We start from the raw sequence: 21,293 nt of genomic DNA on the forward strand, positions 1-21,293 counted from the left end.
AGGGTATGTGCTACGGTGAGCGCTGTGAATTGTGCAAGACTGTTGAACCACAGATCTGTACTTCTGAAACGAATAACGCAACATATTTTAAGAAAAAAGAAAAAGAAGAAGATAACAGGAGAGGAAGAATGAAGGGGAGTAAGTCAGAGGGGGAGACGAACCATGAGAGATGATGGACTCTGAAAAACAAACTGAGGGTTCTAGAGGGGAGGAGGGTAGGGGGATGGGTTAGCCGGGTGATGGGTATTAAAGAGGGCACATTCTGCGTAGAGCACTGGGTGTTATACGCAAACAATGAATCATGGAACACTACATCAAAAACTAATGATGTAATATATGGTGATTAACATAATAAAAAAATTTTAAAAAAGAGAGAAAATAAAAAAAAGACTCTGCTAACTACATAAAGCTTCAGAATTGTTTATATACACATATGGACAGAAGTGTCAGGTAAAGTCAGATCCTGTTACTCCATTTTCCAAATTCTTTGGACACTTTTTTTGCTTGTGTTTGCTAAATGAGAGGGTCATCTTGAACATGTACTCATTTACTCTCTCACATGGCATTAGACATCTATAATGGTCTGGGTTCAAACCTGGCTTGGGAGGGGTGGGTAAGAGGGATTAAAAACAAACAACTAACGAAGACACAGTGATTTTATTATTACTATTTCTAAAACTGGACAGAAAGGGCAAATAGTGGCTAAAAACCAACAAAAGAAAAAAACCCACACAACAAACAGCAGTCAGTATTTCTGAAATTCTAGACTTAAGTTGTAAACGGATGTCAAAATTTAGTACTATTACATTTAACCATGAAATCAATCACTTCCAAGACAGAAATCCAGCTTTTTTTTTTTAATTGAGGAACAGTTTTGTTTTAATAGAAAGGCATTTTCCATGTAAACAGTTGGACAGAGCTCTACCAATAGAAACGCAACACTTGGAGTTTCTGGAGCCAACAAGGAAGCTACATATGTTTAAAAGTGTCCCACTCCAACAGATGCCCTACACATAGGGTTTGCTTCTCATAAATATTTAAGTTGTTTAGAATGTAGTAGCAGGTTAAAAATGATTTGCATTTCTGTAATTATTTTGCTTGCTTTAGTGTAGCTAAATGTTTCAATCTCACATAAATTAGTCTCCTAGTCCTAACTTTGGAAAACCTGTTTTTTTCTTTTGTTGCCTATCAAGGTCCACATACAGAATGAAAAGCTTTTAATGTCGGACATTCTTGCTTTTAAAAAGGAACTATTCCTGTGGTCACAACCTGTAGCCAGCCGTGATAAAAAATATATACACAGAACTTGGGATGTATGAATGTGATGTTTCTAAATCCTCTTGCATAATAGTTTTAGGTGACCCAAGGAGTTAAACGCTGTCGCTGTCATCCATATTTATTGTACATCAATAGGGTGCATGGCAGTAAGCATTAGTTTTGTTTTCACTAAAACATCTACCAATTAATTATTGATGTTCTTTTGGAAGCACTTTATCACTTCCATGGACTCCTTTCCATTGGTTACAATAAAATATTCCTGCAAGAGTAAAGATGAATAGTATCTTCTATTTGAGAAAGACTGTCAATCCCCAGGGCACCCTTGCTAAAATGCCATGGGAAAGAAAAAAAAAAAATCCACTGCTAAGTAAACAAATTCTTAAGGGAAACCGTCAACCATTCCTTTTTTCAATCCATCCTTAACAGTTGCCTCAAGCTCATTTAAAATGCTGTCTAGAATTGTGGAGTCAGCATTGTGCCTTTTACCTAGCAAGCTTGTCGCTGGTAATCCACAGCAGTGTAAGACAGATTCCATGAGAAACACTAAATGAATGAAAGCTACAACAGAGCTTAACGGTAGAGAAATAGTCAGAAACAGGGACAGACTGAGATCACAGAAAAGACAGGGAGGATTCCTATTATTCTGGCTGATTATGAAGAAGAGCTCTTCACTTACCTACTTACCCTAAATAAAAAGGCAGGAATAAAACATCAAATGTATTACAAAGAATGCTCTAGGTAACATGAGGCTGGCGGTAGGATTTCACCAGCCTGCTCAGCCACCCAACCCCCAGTAAGACTGCGCCTGTGGTTCCCTACCTTAAGGGATGGTGCTCTCCTACTCAAAGCCAGAGATCCTACTGCCGTCTAGGGAGCAAAGACTGGGAACAGAGATGTACCAGTAAGGACAAACCTTTTGCCCCAGAAGTCTCCTGGCTTGCTGGCATCAGAGAAGGCACAACACTGTCGCCTTGCCTCCTTTCTACTCCCTCTCCAAAGAGTCACGGCGAGTGGGCTCCAGCACTTGCCACGTCAATGTCAGCTTTACCTCCTGGTTCTCAAGGAAGAGTCCAACTGCTTATCTTCTACAACAGCATGGTAACTGAGTTTAGGGGCTACTTTACAGTTCAATTCAATAGATGTTTATTTAATTCCAAGAAAACCTCATATCTGCAAGAAAGCCTGAAACTACAGTATTTTCTTCTTTGTGATTCTGCCCAACTATAAACTCTGCTGCATTTGTGTACCTACAGAGGCCATTGGCGTCAACGGAATAATGTCTAACCAACAGGTTAAAAAAAATTTTTTTTTAAGATTTATTTGTTTATTAGAGAGAGAGTGAGGGCGAGCACACAGAGGGAGAGGGAGAAGCAGACTCCCCACTGAGCAGGGAGCCCGATATGGGGCTCGATCCCAGCACCCTGGTATCATGACCTGAGCCGAAGGCAGATGCTTAACCGACTGAGCCACCCAGGCGTCCCAGGTTAAAATTTCAAGTGCAACAGTTTCCACTGTGGAACTAGAAAATGTTATATACTTCAAACCTTAACCTATTGGCTGGACATCATTCTCCTTTCCATCTGCTTTCTCAGTCATTCACTGGAAAGGCTCAGACCATTGGGAATACATACTCCTTTCTGATTCTGATATTCTGCAAAGGCCACTGCTTCATACACACTATAAAAGAGAAGGTTTTCTTCTTCCTCTTTGAAATACTCTCCGCAGGCCAGGGAATCCCTCACAGAGGGATTGCATTGAGCCAGCAGAACCTGGATGCCAATGGCTTCATAATCTCTACGAACTTCTTTCAGTGTATGGATCCCTGCTGTATCTAAAAACTGTATTGTGCTGCAGTCAATCACTACGGTATGAAGCTCCAAGGGATCACAGGAAAGTTGCACTGAAACTTCGTCCTGGATTCCACTGAGAACCACTGTTTCCTTTGTGATCTTTCTCTTTGCGGCCTTCTTCTGAGCTGCCTTTACTAAGATTGGGTTGAGAGTTTTTTTGTATAAAGCAGATTTAAAACATTCTTTGTTTATGTAGTAGAGAGGGGCTACAAAACGGAATATCTTGATGCCCGGCTTAGTCTGAAGATTCTTGTAAGCAGACACGGATTCAAAGATTTCAGACTCTTCCACCAAACCAAGCAATGAGGTCTTTGGCTTCTGAGTGCGGAGAATGACACAAAACATAGAAAAACAAACCCCAATTAGCAGGCCTATTTCAGTACTTAACAGTGCAGAGGACAGCATGGTAACAAACCAGATAACCGTATCCATTCTGCTAACCTTCCACATCTTGGGCAGATCCTTAAATTTACGTAGGGCTCCCCGGAGATTTACAATGGTGATTACACCAAGGACACTTTTCTGAAGGGAATAGAATAAAGGAGCTATTACCAGGAGGACCAACAAAAGAACCAAGGCTGTCACCACACCAGAAAGCTGAGTTTGGCAGCCTGTTGATTCTTTAACCAAGGTCTTTGCAAGAGCTGCACTAGTAGTAAAGCAGTGGAAGAAGGAGGGGATGATATTGCAAAAGCCAATAGCATACATTTCCTGATTGGCTTTGACTGTGTAGCCATGTTTCTTGGCAAACATCTCAGAAAGTGATACGGTGATAGCAAAACCAATGATCGAAATAGCTATTGCATCTACAGCCAAACTAGGAATTAGGTTCCAATCTGGTGCTTTCGGTGGCATAAACCCCGTGGGAATAGGCCCAGCAACACTGGTATTGTATTTCTCATTTAGTTTTCCAAAATGAGAGGCTAATGTGGCTGCCACGACAACAATAAGTTCAGTAGGAATCGGTGCCTTAAGCTTGGACTTGAAGTGCTCATTGAGTTCTTTGGTTGGCAAAAGAACCAAAAGGCACAAAAGGCTGGTGATGAGATCACAGAGGTTGGTCTTATGGATGTTTCTGAAGATTTGTATCCAAGTAGTGATGAGCGAGCCCACACCATTACTCCGAGGAAGGCTGAGCCCAAGGAGGTACTTGGCCTGAGATGTAAGAATAGTGAAGGAGGCACCAGTGACAAATCCACTCAGCAAGGCATCTGAGAGGTAGACAGAAACAAAGCCCACTTGGAAGAAGCCCATCGCTACCTGGAAGGAAGGATATACAAGTGTTACATATAAGTGTAAAAGAGCTTCTAAACCTTCCAATAAATACCTTGGCATTGCTTTGCGTGGAGACATACCATTGGAGCATCAGAAAATGTCAGAGGTAGAAAAAACCAATTGTACATCAGTCGTCTCATTTTACAAAGAGGGCTCATTTTACTGACACTCAGAGGGCTAAGCAACTCGCCCAAAGTCACACTGTTACTCAGCCCGGATGAGACAAGAACTTAGGATTCCTACCTTCGTCTACAATGTTTCTTAAACATGAATAGAGTTCAGACCTCTTTGAAAAAGAAAAAATTCTTAAGGATCCACAAGAAATTATAAAAACTCAAACTGGAAAAAGTCTCCTAATTAAAAAACCATGTGTTTTCATTAAACTACAAATCATTACAATAAAAGTGAAGTTTTAACTGATAAAACAAAAAAACTGGATTCACATCAAAGAATCACACTTAAAATTATTATAGAACACACTCTTTAACCTCATGCTGAGAAACTATTCTCATTCAGTGTCTACAAGCTTATGCCAAACTGCTCCCCATACCAAATCTGCATCCTCAAAGACAAAACTTTTTTATTTCTTTATTTTTTCCTCTTCCAAATGATTCCTCCGAATTCTACAGAGCCCTTTCTTATTGGTGGGACATACTAATAAAAAAGCAAAAACGGACCCTGCAGAGCATCACCCTTCTGCACATTATCCACTTCTTCCTCCCCTCTTCACCAGGAACAACATGAAATGAGCTGCTCACTCTCCCCTTGCCCATATTGGAACCAAGTGCCTCTAAGGGAGAAGAGGTTTAGTGCGGCATTAACTCCTGGATGCCAAAAGACAGGGGCATGATGATAATGGTGGGTTAGGAGATTCTATGGGAGACCCGAAGAGAATCTCATTTTCTAATCCTTTCTTCTGGCTAATAACATGAAATAGTGGTTCTCAACTTGTTCCCCAGAAGTCCAGGACAATTGCTATCTGTGGTGAGAGTCACTCACTAGAGCAGCAAATCTGAAGGTGGGGAGGGGAGGCATCTATAATTTGAAGGCTCGTGCACTCTTCCTTCTGCCAGCCCTCAGCCTGGCATCCTCCTCTGCTCGTTGATGGTGACTCTGCCGATAACCAACCACACGTCATCTCAAGCAAACTCATTGTTTCTCAACATAGAAAATGAAGGAGTTGTACTGAGTGATCTCAGGTCCCTTTCTGGTCAACATTTTTACGACCATATAATGACAATCTGGCTGACTGAAACTCACTGGTTAAGTGGCAGCCTAAGGTTAAGCAAAGAGAAGCAGCCTTAACGTACCTGGGGAGTCAGACCAGGGTTTGAATTTTGGCTCTATCCCTCACATTTCCTAAGCAGCACTCAACGAATGACAGCTTTAATCATTATGATCTCTGGGATCCTTTACAGATCTGACATTTCATGTACAGTGATTTCTTTTGCTAGAAGTAACCACTTCCTCCACTGTTTCTTACCTGGTAAACTCCAGCCATAAAGGTCACAGTGCTGCCAACTGCAATTGCATAGCAACTCCTGTCACACAGCCAGTCTGATGTCTGGTTTAATAACGCGCTCCCATTTGAAACCATTCCTAAATGAGAAGGCGCGTTTTGGGCAGTGTCATAGCCAGCTTTGTGTAGTTCTCGGTCAACTACCTCACCAATCATAAGGCACAAGATTCCAAAAATGCCCACAGAGATGTGACGGGAGGTGCCCAACAGGAAATAAATGATGCTGGCAAAAAAAGACGTGTACAGACCATAGATAGGCTCCTGACCAGCCAAGAGGGAATAAGCAATGGACTGGGGCACTAATAAGATGCCCACAATCAGGCCAGACATCATATCCCCTAAAATGTTTTTCTTCAGATCATATTTTGGGAGCCATTGCAAAACAGGAAGGAAACCCAAAATCATATTTTTGGCTTTGGTTGGACTGCACTGGCAACTCTTCTGCAGTTTTTTAGTGACAAATTGCTTGAAGTTAGGACTTGGTTTCTCTTGAGGCTCCATATGGATCCTACGATAAGGTGTGCATTGATCGCTGGCTTCAAATTGCTTCAAGTAGGTACTTGATTCCTTTTCAAGAGCTGGATGCATATTAGACAGAGGACTGTGTTGGTGATTTCCTTCAGCTGAATTCTTGGGTGACAGATCATATTGCTCTTTATTTTCCAAAGACATTTCTGAAGATAGATGCTTTAGCCTCCTACAGTGAAGAAAACACCAGAATTAATGGATTAAGTAATTCTCAGTGCTCACACATTTTAACAGTTCTATTTGTCATTCATGAGAGTTAAGAGGAGTTCAGTTTGGGGATAGGTATCTTATATTCACTTTCTTTAGTTGAGCCTCATATGTCTTGATCGGGGAAAAAACAGACTACAAAAAGCCAAGTCAAAGCAAATAAGTCATTGGGTATAGGACTTCCCATCTCTGCCTGGCTCCCCCTGCAGTTTTTTCCTCTAGAAAAGGTATCAGGGTGGCCTGTCTCCTCCTGCTATCACTGTCTTCTTTCCAAGTTTTTCACTCCCAGGTATACTGCAAAACAGGATCTCGTCTCAAACCTTCACTGCTACCTGCAAGTCCCTGAAACATAAGATGGTCTTTTTCTTGGAGTAGACCATAAACTGTTTACCAGATACTTCACAAATCAATGTCTTTGAGTTAGCTGTTTGCTTAACTTAGGATGGCCATTGACCTCTAGGCCCATCAAGATTCTAATCATTTTTATACCCAGTTAAAAGGCTACCTCTTCAGACGCCTGGGTGGCTCAGTTGGTTAAGCGACTGCCTTTGGCTCAGGTCATGATCCTGGAGTCCCGGGATCGAGTCCCGCATCGGGCTCCCTGCTCGGCAGAGAGTCTGCTTCTCCCTCTGACCCTCCCCCTTCTCATGCTCTATCTCATTTTCTCTCTCAAATAAATAAAAATCTTAAAAAAAAATAAAATGAAATGTTTAAAAAAATAAAAAATAAAAATAAAATGCTACCTCTTCTACACCGACCAATCCCCTAGGTCAAGTGAATCACTATACCCTCTGTGTCCCATAGCATTTTGCACCTTCATTATAGTACTAATCACACTCTTCTGTTAGTTAAGTAAGAGTCTCCCTAGCTCCTGGAGGAAAGGATATCTTGTTCATCACTGTAGTCACCAACAAATGCATAGCAACTCTGAGACAGTAGGCTTACAAAATGTTTGAATGAATCAAAGAACAAATGAACACACAACTTTATGACTGTGGCCAAAAAGAGATAAAATATATTAGATGGAAGACTCAGAAAATTTCCTGTTTTGGAACTGACAGAAAAATATGTCCTTTATTGTAAAAGTAACACACGTTAATTTTCTTTGGATGAAGGGGCTATAGCTGGTCATCCCACTTAACAAGAGTGAAATAATAGTTACTTGATGGTCTTATTAAGTAGATAAAGAAGAAAAGAACAGATTTAGATGACCACTTACCCTGAGCAAGTCAATCAGATCTGCGGATACACACAGCAGCTCTTCATTCCTCAATGCAACCCGTCTATAACTCTCTTCTTACTTCCTACTCAGGCCAAGCTAGTTTGAATAAATTTCTTATGTCCTTCTATTTTGGAACAGCTCTTGGTGATTCCTGGGTCAAAAGCCTTTTCCAAACCTAAGAAATGCAAAAGAGGCATAAGAAAAAACTAAGAAAATCTGAATCTTGCCCTACATGGCTGCTATCTGGGAAGGAAAAAGATAAAAGTTAATACTAGAAAATGCAACAGAGTGATAGAAACTGTAAGAAAGAATTGAATTGAAATACTAAAAGTGAAAGACACAGTAACAGATGAAGAATGAATGCCTCTAACAGGGTCGTCAATATACTTGACAGAGCCAAAGAAAGAATCCATGAAATTGAGAACAGGTCAATAGAAATTACCCAAACTGAAAAAGAAAGAGAAAAACAATGTTTTTTTTAAATCAGTAACAATAATGTAAGAGAACATCCAAGAGCTATGGGACATATTAAGCAATCTAACTTATGTACAATTGGAATCTCAAAAGGAGAGGACAAAGAATGGGCAGAAAAAATCTCTGAAGACATAGTAGCCAAGAATTTTCCAAAATTAAAGACAGACACCAAACTATAGATCCAAGACTCTCAGACAATACCAAAAAGAACAAATACAGAAACAAAAACAAAACTCCACACCTACATATATCATATTCAAGCCGCTGAAAACAAAGATAAAATCCTGAAGACAAAGAACAGCCTGATGAAAGCCAAATTAAAAACACACATTAAACACACAGGAACAAAGACAAAAATTAGAGCGGACTTCTCATTTGAAACGTCAGAAGATAAAAGAGTAATGCCTTTACCACAGAAAAACAGCTGCCAACCCAGAATTCTATACCCAGAGAAAATATCTTTTAAAAGATGGAGAAGTAAAAACTTTCTCAAACACTAAGAGAATTTCCAGTAGACCAGCACTACTATATATGCGTATACCTGACAGAAAGTACGTCTACACAACAAAGAAGTAAAAGTCCAGGAATGGAACATATAAAAATAAAATAATTTTTTAATTTAAAATATCTTTAATTGCTCTAAAAGACAAACATCTAAGCAACAATAGGAACGTATTTTGATTATAGCATATGCAAAATAAAATGTATAAAAAATAGCACAAAAAATGGGTAGAGGAATTGGGAATTGCAGGGTCTTAAACTAGATGTTAAGTGACACATTATTATTTGAAGATCGGCTCTGATTATAGATGTATATTGTAAACCCAAGAGTAACCACTAAATTTTTTTTAAAGATTTCATTTATTTATTTGAGAGAGAGAATGAGATAGAGAGAGCATGAGAGGGGGGAGGGTCAGAGGGAGAAGCAGACTCCCTGCTGAGCAGGGAGCCCGATGCGGGACTCGATCCAGGGACTCCAGGATCATGACCTGAGCCGAAGGCAGTTGCCCAATGAACTGAGCCACCCAGGCGCCCGTAGCCAATAAATTTTTTAAAGGTATAAATAATAAGTCAATTGTAGAGATAAAATGGGATCATAAAAAATTCTCAATCCAAAAGAAAGCAAAGAAAGAGGAAAAGGGGGACCAAAAGTAGATAGAACACATCGAAAACAGCTTGCAAGATGGTAGAGTTTATCTTTTTTTTTATGTTATGTTAATCACCACACATTACATCATTAGTTTTTGATGTAGTGTCCCATGATTCATTGTTTGTGTATAACACCCAGTGCTCCACGCAGAACGTGCCCTCTTTAATACCCATCACCAGGCTAACCCATCCCCCACCCCCTCCCCTCTAGAACCCTCAGTTTGTTTTTCAGAGTCCATCATCTCTCATGGTTCGTCTCCCCCTCCGATTTCCCCCCCTTCATTGTTTCCCTCCTGCTATCATCTTCTTTTTTTTTTTTTTTAACATATAATGTATTATTTCTTTCAGAGGTACAGGTCTGTGATTCAGCAGTCTTACACAATTCACAGTGCCCACCATAGCACATACCCTCCCCAATGTCTATCACCCCACCATCCCATCCCTCCCACCCCCTACCACTCCAGCAACCCTCAGTTTGTTTCCTGAGATTCAGAATTCCTCATATCAGTGAGGTCCTATGATACATGTCTTTCTCTGATTGACTTATTTCGCTCAGCATAATACCCTCCAGTTCCATCCACCTTGTTGCAAATGGCAAGATCTCATTCCTTTTGATGGCTGCACAATATTCCATTGTATATATATACACCACATCTTCTTTATCCATTCATCTGTCGATGGACATCTTGGCTCTTTCCACAATTTGGCTATTGTGGACATTGCTGCTATAAACATTGGGGTGCATGTACCCCTTTGGATCCCTACATTTGTATCTTTGGGGTAAATACCCAGTAGTGCAATTGCTGGTTCGTATGGTAGCTCTATTTTCAACTTTTTGAGGAACCTCCATACTGTTTTCCAGAGCGGCTGCACCAGCTTGCGTTCCCACCAACAGCGTAGGAGGGTTCCCCTTTCTCCACATCCCCGCCAACATCTGTCGTTTCCTGACTTGTTAATTTTAGCCATTCTGACTGGTGTGAGGCGGTATCTCATTGAGGTTTTGATTTGGATTTCCCTAATGCTGAGCGATGTTGAGCACTCTTTCATGTGTCTGTTGGCCATTTGGATGTCTTCTTTGGAAAAACGTCTGTTCATGTCTTCTGCCCATTTCTTGATTGGATCATTTGTTCTTTGGGTGTTGAGTTTAATAAGTTCTTTATAGATTTTGGATACTAGCCCTTTATCTGATATGTCATTTGCAAATATTTTCTCCCATTCTGTCAGTTGTCTTTTGGTTTTGTCGACTGTTTCCTTTGCTGTGCAAAAGCTTTTTATCTTGATGAAGTCCCAATAGTTCATTTTTACCCTTGCTTCCTTTGCCTTTGGTGATGTTTCTAGGAAGAAGTTGCTGCGGCTGAGGTCAAAGAGGTTGCTGCCTGTGTTCTCCTTTAGTATTTTGATGGACTCCTGGCTCACATTGAGGTCTTTCATCCATTTTGAGTCTATTTTTGTGTGTGGTGTAAGAAATGGTCCAGTTTCATTCTTCATGTGGCTGTCCAATTTACCCAGCACCATTTGCTGAAGAGACTGTCTTTTTTCCATTGGACATTCTTTCCTGCTTTGTCGAAGATGAGTTGACCATAGAGTTGAGGGTCCATTTCTGTGCTCTCTATTCTGTTCCCTTGATCTATGTATCTATTTTTGTGCCAGTACCATACAAGATGGTAGAATTTAAAACAAACAAAATAATTACAACTGCGAATGGTCTAAAGGTGTCAATTAAAAGGTAGTGAGTGTAAGATTAGATTAAAAAAATAAAACCCAACTATATGCTATCTATAAGAAACCCAATATTTATTTATTTATTTACTTACTTACTTACTTATATTTGAGAGGGAGCACGACAGGAAGGGTGGGGGGAGAGGCAGAGGGAGAGAGAGAATCTTAAGCAGGCTCCACGCCCAGCATGGAGACTGACACAGGGCTGGATCTCAGGACCCTGACATCATGACCTGAGCTGAGATCAAGAGTCAGACACAACCAACTAAGCCACCCAGGCATCCCAAGAAACCCACTTTAAATATAGATAGATTATAAAAGTGAAAGCACTTGCCCAATGTAGTCATTTACTTAGCTTGCATGTGACTGAGCCAGGTAATAAAATCCAGATTTTAGGACTCTAAGCATAGCTCTTTTTGAGCATGACACTATTCCTATCACCTATCTCATCAGCTTTCTCTAACCTCAGATACTTCCAAACACGTTAGAATTCAGCTACCCTACACATCCCACTTTCACCTACCTGCTACCTAGCACTGATGACTACAAACTCGTACCCTACTCTCTGTTTGCTATATTCTTGGCCATGGTCCTTTTTTCAGCTCTAGCTCTCAAAAATTTAGGTATTCATTCACAAAGAGTCCTAGCAGTGGCACTGATAGAGCCATCAGTCTGAATCCAAAAGCCCTCTATAGTCTCCTTTATCTGTCCTACTCACCTCCTAAAATTCTCAACACTATTATTTTTTCTTTTTCATACGTATATTAAAACCCAAGGCAACATAAAGCTACTTTAAAAATTGTCTTAAAACTAAATTGTAGGTATGACCTTCATACAAACTAAACTCCTTGAAAGCAAGCTCCACTCTAATTCATCTTTGTATCCTCCAAAATGTCCAGGTATATGCTTTCTAAAAATAGGAACTACAACATTTGCTAAGCAAATAACTCAAACACAGAAAAAAAAGTTGGATGCAAAGCAATATTTCTTTTCAAGTGGAAACATCTGCTTTGGGATATATTTTTCAAATATCCCTTTTTGCACCAAAATCCTCTCATTTCCCCAAGACAATTACTCCTTTCAATTATCGTATTCATCAACTGCTTCATGAAAATTAAAAAATGACAGTGTTTATCCTTGGAATAGAGCCTACAGCCAGACAGCCATTTTAAGGAAGTTGAAATACAAACTGTACATTGCATGAAGTTCAATAAAACATGATTCTACTGTAGCGTCGAGGCTAGTTTCTCCCTTTGCTAACATTGATAATTGAGAGTGAGAAAAGGAAAGGTTCAAGAGGAAAACACTCGAACTGTCCACATTACTTTGAAGGAATCAGAAGGAAAAACAACAAAACATTTGAAAAGTACATTTACACAGGCTTGCATTAAACAACAGGAGTTCAGGCAACATCAAAAGGAAAGACACTGCTGTACTTTCTTCTCCAACTGCACACATGCAGCTATGACCATGTAGAAGGCAGTCTGATCCAGATGAGTAACCAGCGGCACTGGCACAATTCCCGTGGGAATTACCGAGAGGCTAGAGCCCTGGACTAGAAGACAGGTTACGTCTCTTCTATATATGCCCGATAGTGGTCAGCCAACTTCTTTTTGAAGACTTGGATATAAGCAAAACAATGTCTACTTTTGGTAATTACAGCATATAACTTTTTTTTCTTTAAATGTTTTTATTGTTATGTTAATCACCATACATTACATCACTAGTTTTTGATGTAGTGTTCCATGATTCATTGTTTGTGCATAACACCCAGTGCTCCACGCAGAACGTGCTCTCTTTAATACCCATCACCGGGCTAACCCATCCCCCCACCCCCCTCCCCTCAAGAACCCTCAGTTTGTTTTTCGGAGTCCATCGTCTCTCATGGTTCATCTCCCCCTCCGATTTACCCCCCTTCATCCTTCCCCTCCTGCTATCTTCTTTTTTTTTTTTTCTTAACATATATTGCATTATTTGTTTCAGAGGTAGAGGTCTGTGATTCAACAGTCTTGCACAATTCACAGCATTACAGCATATAATTTTAACTAACAGTGCTTATATAACAGTTTTGCAATTTGTGAAACTGAAATGCCTCTTCAGAGGGCAATCGTTTTCAGAGAATGGTAAAGTTGGCCTCTGAAACATAACGGTTCCATAGTCATGTTTTGTTCGACCTGGATGTACGTGCCACCACGACTCACTGCTACATAAAATCGAAGCTGCCCACTACCATGATCACAGCATCTGCACAAGGGAAAAATCTCCAAGAGCTGGAATAGTTCAGAAAGGCTTCAAGGGAAGAACCTGGCTCATGTCTCACCTGGGCTCCAAAGTCTGGGTCAGAGCTGAAAGAATAAGAGAGGACTTGGAAAATGTATGGGGGAGAAGAAAACTCAGAGATAGTTCTGAGGTTGTTAGAAAAGAAATTAGACAGTTTACAGCACCAGATGCACATGGGAAATTGGTTTAAGAGGAAGCTTTTGCAAAGGTATCTGGGGGAGATTCTGGAGGATCCCGTATGCCAGATTAAAAAAGGGAGACTTTGATCTGCAGACAGTACAGAGTCCCTGAAGGTTTCTGAGAAGGGTTTAAAATATCACTCATTTGATAAATAATTATATATTATCTTATTACATCTTCTGATCTGTTATGCTAATATTTAATTCTTTTCCTACTAAGCAATTAATATTTACTTTTTTTGCCTTTTATGAATAAAGAAATAGCTTAAGATTGTTTTAGAAAAAACTAAACCATAAACGGGTACAACTAAGGTACAGTATCCATTTACACAGTACCATCTGATCCTCCAACTCACTGTTGCCCAGCAAATCCAGGGAAGATCATAGCTTCCATACCCATCTCCATCCCATTCACAGGTACTTGCAGTCAGGATGGCTGGAGCCTAGGCAACTGTTCCAGGCCCTTGCCCAAGACTGAGAAGTTAGCACTGGGAGAGGGCAGGCCTCCTGGAAGAAAAGGAAGGACTGCTGCCCACTGGAAGAAAATTTAGACCCATCCTCTTTCTGTGGGTTTGCAACCCTTGCTTACTCCACAAATGTTCACTAGGGCCAACAACAAGCCTTCCAAGGTTGGATTGGTTAACTTTTCTATGGGAGCTCCTAGAGACTGGGTACTGGTCTTCATCGTATCATAAATATTTACTAAGCACCTACTATAAGCGAACCACTGTGCTGCTAGACAAAATGCATCAGAACCTAGACCCCAAACGGAGGGGTCAATCTTTCTTGTCCCTACCCCACGAATCCTGTATATGATCCATCAGTAAGTCCTGGTTGCTCTTCTCCCTACCGCCCAAAGGACCTGGGATCTAACCACTTTTCACTCCCCTTCACCATCCCATCTTATCTGGGCTACTCCAATAGCCTACGAAATCTGAACCCTGCCTACCTCTCCACCCTCATTTTCTACTGGCCTTCTTGCTGTTCCTGGAACATGCCAAGTTGATTCCCTTTTCAGGGTCTTTGCACTTGCTCAAGTTCTCTTTGCCTGGAATAATCACCCCCCAGATCTTTGCAGGTTTTTTCTCATCCTTCAGGTCTCAGCTGATGTATCATCTCCTTAGAGAGACCTTCCTTGAACATTCCAAATAAAATAATACTCCACCCCATCATTCTCTAAACCCTTACCTGGCTTTGTTTCTTCATAGCACTTTCACAGTAACTTTTGAAGTTCTATTATGTATTTATACATTAAAGAAACTATTACAGTCTTTCTCACACATACTGTAACCCCAGTACCAAAAACAATGCTTAGCACATAACAGATCAATAAGTTCTTGCTAAAATGAATAAGAAACCCAGTTTTTACCCACAATCAAAGGGTTAAGACAATTATAAACAGATAAGCTATAACAGTCTAAGTGCCATTAACAGAGGTTTGTCCTATTCTGAGAGTGGAGAATAGGGTATAGGCCAACGGGAGGAAGCTGCAAATAAGAAAGGAAAGGGAACTCAGGGCAGTTAAAAGTCCTAGTATAATCCAAGACCCAGGAAAAAGTCACCCAGAATGCCAGATTCCTGGGGTGAAGCAGCAGGAGATTAAGACTAAAGTGAAAGATTAGTTTCTCATTTGATCCCAAGAAGCTTGGACTTCATCCTGTAGGCTACGGCTGACAAAGGCATAAACTCCAAGGCAGGGCAGGGGCGCAAGAGGTTTGACATTTCAGTGGTACAACCAGACAAGAGACAGTAGAGGAGGACAAATCTAAGACAAACTGTGAGGTGGACCACACAAAAGGAAGAATGATGTATAGGAATATGCAGGAGGAAATGGAAAGAAAGGAGACAACAAAAAGTTTGACTTTAGGTTTCATAGGTTTGACATTTCTATTAGATGTCCAAATGAGGATGTCCAGTGAGCACTTAGAAATGGGGTGTCAAGCACAAGAGAGAAACCGAAACTGGAAAAATAAATGAAGAGAGGAGGACTATATTGGTCATTAGCACATAAATGCTATCTCATTTTTCTCTGAATTCCCATTGTTTAGATGTTCAATAAACGTGCTGAATATATGCTTTACCTTCTCAACTGGATTAAAAATTGTTCAAGGAGATATTTTACATTTTTTGCAAACTCTCACAATACCTAGCATAAAATTTGGCACACAGAAGGCATTTAATAAATATTTTGTTAATGGACTGATTTCTATTTTTAAAAAAGCTATTTTAACAAAAAAAGTTCCAAAAAGAATTACTTTTGACTATTAAAATCTGATTTTTGTTTCTCTGAAAGATAATTGATACACTGCTGGTGGGAATGTAAAGTGGTACAACCCCTGGTGGAAAACAGTCTGGTAGTTCCTCGAACAGAGAGAATCACTATGTGACCCAACAATTCCACTCTTAGGTGTATAACCCCCCCGCAAAATTAAAAACAGAGACTGAAATACTTGTATACCACTGTTCATAATAGCATTATTCACAGCAGCCCAAAGGTGGAAACAACCTATGTATCCACCCACAGATGAATGGATAAACACTGTGGTACAAGCCACACAATGGAATATTGTTTAGCCACTAAAAACGAATGTAGTTCTGATACTCTTTATCTACATCATGGATGAACTCTGAACCCGTGATGCTAAGTGAAAGAAGCCAGGCACAAAAGGACAAACACTACATGATTCCACTTACAAGAGATATCTACAACAGGCAAATTTTTAGAGACAGAAAATAGATTCGAGATTACCAGGGACTGCAGGGAATGATTTCTTGCTTAATGGTTACAGTCTCTTTTAAGTTTTAAAAATAATGACTACAGATAGTTACACAACATTGTGGAATTGTACTTGATGTCCTGAACTGTAAATTTAAAATGGTTAAAATGGCCAATTTTATGGGTTTTTTAAAAGATTTTATTTCTTTATTTGACAGAGAAAGAGCAGGCAAGCACAAACGGGGGTGCAGCAGAGCGAGAGGGAGAAGCAGGCTCCCCACTGAGCAGGGAGCCCAATGGTCCTGGGATCATGACCTGAGCCAAAGGCAGTTGCTTAACCAACTGAGCTCCCCAGGCGCCCCCAATTTTATGTTAAATATATATTTTAACATAAACAAAAGTAGGAGGAGAGGAAGCATGGTACTATAAGGTTCTTATGCTATACACAAAATGGTTTAATATCATTGAAGGTAGGCTGTGATAAATTAAGCATTCCTACTATAAACCCTAATGCAATTCCATTAATCACAAAGATTTATGGCTAATAAACCAACAAAGAAGATAAAATGGAATCACAGAAAATACTGAAAAATCCAAAAGCAGACAGAGAAGGGGAAATAAATAGCAACCCTATAAAATAAACTAGTTCTAAAGTTTGTGGAAAACTTGCAGTCTTAACATTAACCTATTATTGAGGTAAACAAGTCCTCTACCAAGAGACTCTCTTCACTTATGTGGAAAATCTCAGTTAAACTAGGCTGTAATTGGTGTGGACTGTGTAGTTTGGAAATAATTTTCCAGGACCCACACTGCTTGTAAGCAGTGGAACAGTGACTGGAGCCAAAGCCCATCTGATTCACACCTACTCAGTCTCTGGACTGCTTATTTTGAAACTTTTCAAATCTTCAGAAAAGTTGAAAGAATGATACATGGAACACTGGCTATTCACAATTCACCTATTACACAATTTAACAATTCACCAATTGTTAATATTTTGCTACATCTGCACTTTTGCACTCTCCAAACATATTTGTTTGGGTTTTTTTCCTTCAACTACTTGAAAATTACAGACATATTTTAGCCTTAAACACTTAATGGAACCAACTTTTTTTTTTTTTTAAAGATTTTATTTATTTGCCAGAGAGAAAGAGAGAGAGCACAAGCAGGGGGAGCTGCAGGCAGAGGGAGAAGCAGGCTCCCGGCTGAGCAGGGAGTCCAATGCTGGATCCCAGGACCACGGGATCATGACTTGAGCTGAAGGCAGATGCCACCAACTGAGCCACCCAGGCATCCCGGAACCAACATCTTTGAACCACCATGCTAGGCTCCCTCTTCTTCAAGAGAAACAAACATTCATTAACAACATGAGATCAAACCATTTGGATACACTCTTCAAAAATCTGCAATGGTTCCCCACCTTCTACTGCACATAACCTAAAAAGTTTAGTATAGGCTTCTCTCCATAAATGAGCTGAACCTGCCTTTCTTTTGTTTCCTTCCATGCACTGGTGAATCCATGAAAATATTAAGCACCCTTTGTTCCTCTGGGTCTTCGCTCATGTTGTCTGTTCATCTGGAATGCCTTTTCCTTCCATCTCCATCTATCTTGGTCCTTTTCCTAATCCTTAAAGGCCCACCTCAAACGCCACAGGACAAGGAGGCTGAAACTCCTTTGGCTGTGCTGCCCTGACATATTCCATATAACTACATAGCACTTAAAGTTACATGTCTTTCAAACTACAGTATTCATGTAAAGGCAAACATCAAGTCATCCTCATTCCTACAGAACCCAACACCTTACCCAATGCCTCCCATTGGTGTATACAGTGGTATACCTATATTTATTGAAATGAACAAATAGGTGAAGTTTCAAGTAAATGTAATGAAGACAAAAACGTCTTCCTATTTTCCAGTCATCACAAATGATTAACAATGTTCATTTATGTCTGTGAGGCAAAAAGAAGAACCACCATATAGCTTATACCAGTAGTACAAGCGCTATGATGTATTATTCTGGCATAAAGCCCAATGTAAGACAGAAAAGTAAAATACCCAAGAGGGAAATAACTTAATGTAAAACCACGATCGAATTATTAAATAGTTCCTTAACAATAATTCAATGCTTTCAAAATTATTTCACATACACCTCCCATTTGACTCCTCAATAAATCTGAGAACAGATTATGAATCCTCTCCTCCAGTCACCTGCTCAACTAGTAGGACCAGATTCTCAACCCTCATTTTCCCATTTCCAAGGTTCCCTCTCTTTCTAAAATACCACTTCACCCCCAAATTTGTTCCCTTGCTAAGAAGGCTTAAGAGCTAGCTCAAATCAATATTTCGTGGTTAAGTGCTCAACTCATTTCTGAATCTTATTAATTTTAATAAGTGAAGGTAACAAACTGCTTGAAGCAGTTTACACAACATTATTGAAGCAGGTTTGGTAAAGGATTAAGAAAAAAATTACTTTTATCTTTCATATGACACACATGCATTGGTAACATTTTCATTTTCCTTCTCTATCAGGAGAAACAATGTAAAATTTCCCTCTGTAACTACACTTTGGTTAGAGTAATTCATATCCCAGCCAAGAGTCAAACAAGCCAAGCAGGTTCCTACCTCCACCTACTTTTGCTGGCCCTCCAACTGGAATGCTGCTTGGGGCTATGTTCATGGCTTTGTCTCTTGCTTCTTTTAGGTTTCTGTTCAACTACTGTCCTAATCAGTTCCTTCCCAGACACAACTTCTAAAATAGCACCATTGCTGCCGCCATGCCTCCCTCCTGGGCCCATCCCTGCCTTGCACTCCTATCGCCCTTACTTGGCTTTATTTTTCTCCATGGCCTTTCTCACCATCTCGCGCTACATTCATTCATTCATTCATTCATGGTTAATTGTCTTTGTCATGAGGGCAGGAACTTGCTCTGTTTTGTTGACAGTTGTTATCTCCTATGCCTTGAACCATGTACAGCACCTAGTAAGTGCTTAACAAATATTTGTTGAGTGAATGGATGAATGACAGCTTAACAGCTATGGAGTAAAGAAAAAGCAGTGACCCCTCTCTCTCCACCTCCATTCACCAGAACTAAGCTATGTCAAGAAATTACAGTTTGGCAACCATCTGCTTGGGGGTTTATGCTCACTAAAAGTAATGTCAATGCTCAAAATGCTCACCCTTGGGGGTAGCATATTATAGTACAATGATATTCAAATGCAGAGATTTTTTAAAATTCAGATTCTCAGGCAAATTCAGGAATGAGATCCAAGACTGCACTCTGGGTGACTCAGAGCCAGTGAGGTGAGGGCCGTACCAGGAGAATCACTGGGTATGTACTGGAGTCAGACAGATCTCTATTCAGATCCCAGCTACACTATTCAACAACTCTATGGCACTGGTGAAAAACCTCATTTTACTCAGCATCAATTTCTCACCTACAACATGGGAATAACATTAACTTGCAAGTTGTATAAAGCTAACACAAGTACTTAACACAGTGCCTGGCACATGGCATTTGTTCAATAAACGACAGCTACCAGTCTGTCCTTTGAGATTCTTGAAGGGAAAAAATGGGCTTATTTCTTCCAACAGGGCTGGCTCTCCATTTCTTACTCACTCGATTTTCAAAAACAAGAATTTCTGCTTACTCCAATACTGGATATCACATTAGTTCCAGATTTTATATAAAGAGTCCTAGAAATAAGGAAATGGAAAAAAGAACTAGAATGGGTGCCAGAAAGTTTAATGGGTGCCTGCATATTTCTAACCCACGTGGTCCCCAATCTGTGCAAAGAAAAGGCCCAGGCTGATATTCTGTGAGTTTGGGAGAGCTGGGTACAAGTCCTAGCTCCGCAAATGGCTTGCTGTAAAATGTCAGGCAAGGATCTGGCCAGCTCTGTGTCCTTTCAGTGTCCCTATCTATCCAGCGAAAGCATTTCAACTTAGTCTACGAAGAAGTACAGTTCCTGATGTGAACTTAACCTGGTGTGTGGTTTTAAAAACCAAGATAATGAAGTCCTCTCGCGTGTCCAAGCCTCAGTTTCCCCATCTGTCCAAGGGTGGGAGGCTGGGTGGTGGTGGCGGCTCCAATCTCCTCGGTCTTTCTCCCAGTTATCTGGGTTCCAGACGGCTAGATGAGGACTCCGGCAGAAGAACAGCACGGTTATCTAAGAGGTGCGGGGGCCCCGGCGAGATGTGGGGTAGAGGGTGGGTAGCCGAGAAGCAGGGTCCGGACTGCCGCGGTGGGAGAGGCGGGCTTGGCTCCAGCTCCCGCCCCTGCTGACCGAGGGTACAACCCCGACGCACGCCCACCTACCACGGCCTGGCCACGACGCCGGGGCTTCCTCCCACCACGCCTCGGACACAGGCCAGGATGCCGCCAAGAGGGGCCAGCTGACCGCGCGCATGCCGGCACCAATCCCTTCTCCCTTCTCGCGTCCCCTCCCCACTTCTCACCTCTCAGTGTTGGGCCGCCTCCCCGCTCAACGAGGGCTCGCGGCACGTCCTCCGCCGTGGCGGGACTGAGCGGACACCGCGGCGCGAGCAGAGGTAGCCTGGTCCCGGGCCGGCCTCCCTTTAACCCGCCCGTCCCCTTCTCCGCCCATCGCCCAGCCCCCGAAAAAGGCGGGGCCCGGGTGGGACAGCGGGCAGCGGCCGGGAGCAACCGACCGAGAGGTGCGGAAGACCCAACCAGCACAACCATTCAGGAGGTGGCTGTCACGTGTCCCCGCCGGCGAGCGACCCCGCCGCCAGCCAATGACTCGGCCCGGCCCGCGGGGGTACCGCCCCCTGGCTGCTCTCCTCCTCACCATTGGCTGCCCTGGGCCGCGGAGCCACGAGTCCCAGACTCAGGGCGATTCCTGCTCAGCTCGCGCCTGCGAGGGCTTATTACCGGTTTTCC

General features: G+C 41.3%; 1 protein-coding gene across 3 annotated transcripts in view; it reads right to left on the reverse strand.

Moving 5' to 3' along the window:
- Positions 1 to 638: 638 nt before the first annotated feature.
- Positions 639 to 21,293, reverse strand: part of SLC26A2 (solute carrier family 26 member 2) — a 65,779-nt gene continuing 45,124 nt past the window's right edge. For 2 of the 3 annotated variants that reach the window (XM_025867264.2, XM_073890875.1), the window contains exons 4-6: positions 7,877 to 8,054; positions 5,887 to 6,619; positions 639 to 4,388 (exon numbers count right to left, since the gene is read on the reverse strand). In XM_025867264.2, the coding sequence (XP_025723049.1) occupies positions 2,871 to 4,388; positions 5,887 to 6,594 (2,226 nt within the window). In that variant the 5' untranslated portion in view covers positions 6,595 to 6,619; positions 7,877 to 8,054 and the 3' untranslated portion in view covers positions 639 to 2,870. Of the gene's footprint in view, positions 4,389 to 5,886; positions 6,620 to 7,876; positions 8,055 to 20,848; positions 21,143 to 21,293 lie in introns of those variants that run through there. The other variant, XM_025867263.2, reaches the window with a different exon arrangement.

This window comes from Callorhinus ursinus, unplaced genomic scaffold (genome assembly GCF_003265705.2).
Source record: "Callorhinus ursinus isolate GAN/ISIS: 27379988/994484 unplaced genomic scaffold, GSC_fseal_2.0 scaffold3, whole genome shotgun sequence".
Taxonomy (NCBI): Eukaryota; Metazoa; Chordata; class Mammalia; order Carnivora; family Otariidae; genus Callorhinus; species Callorhinus ursinus.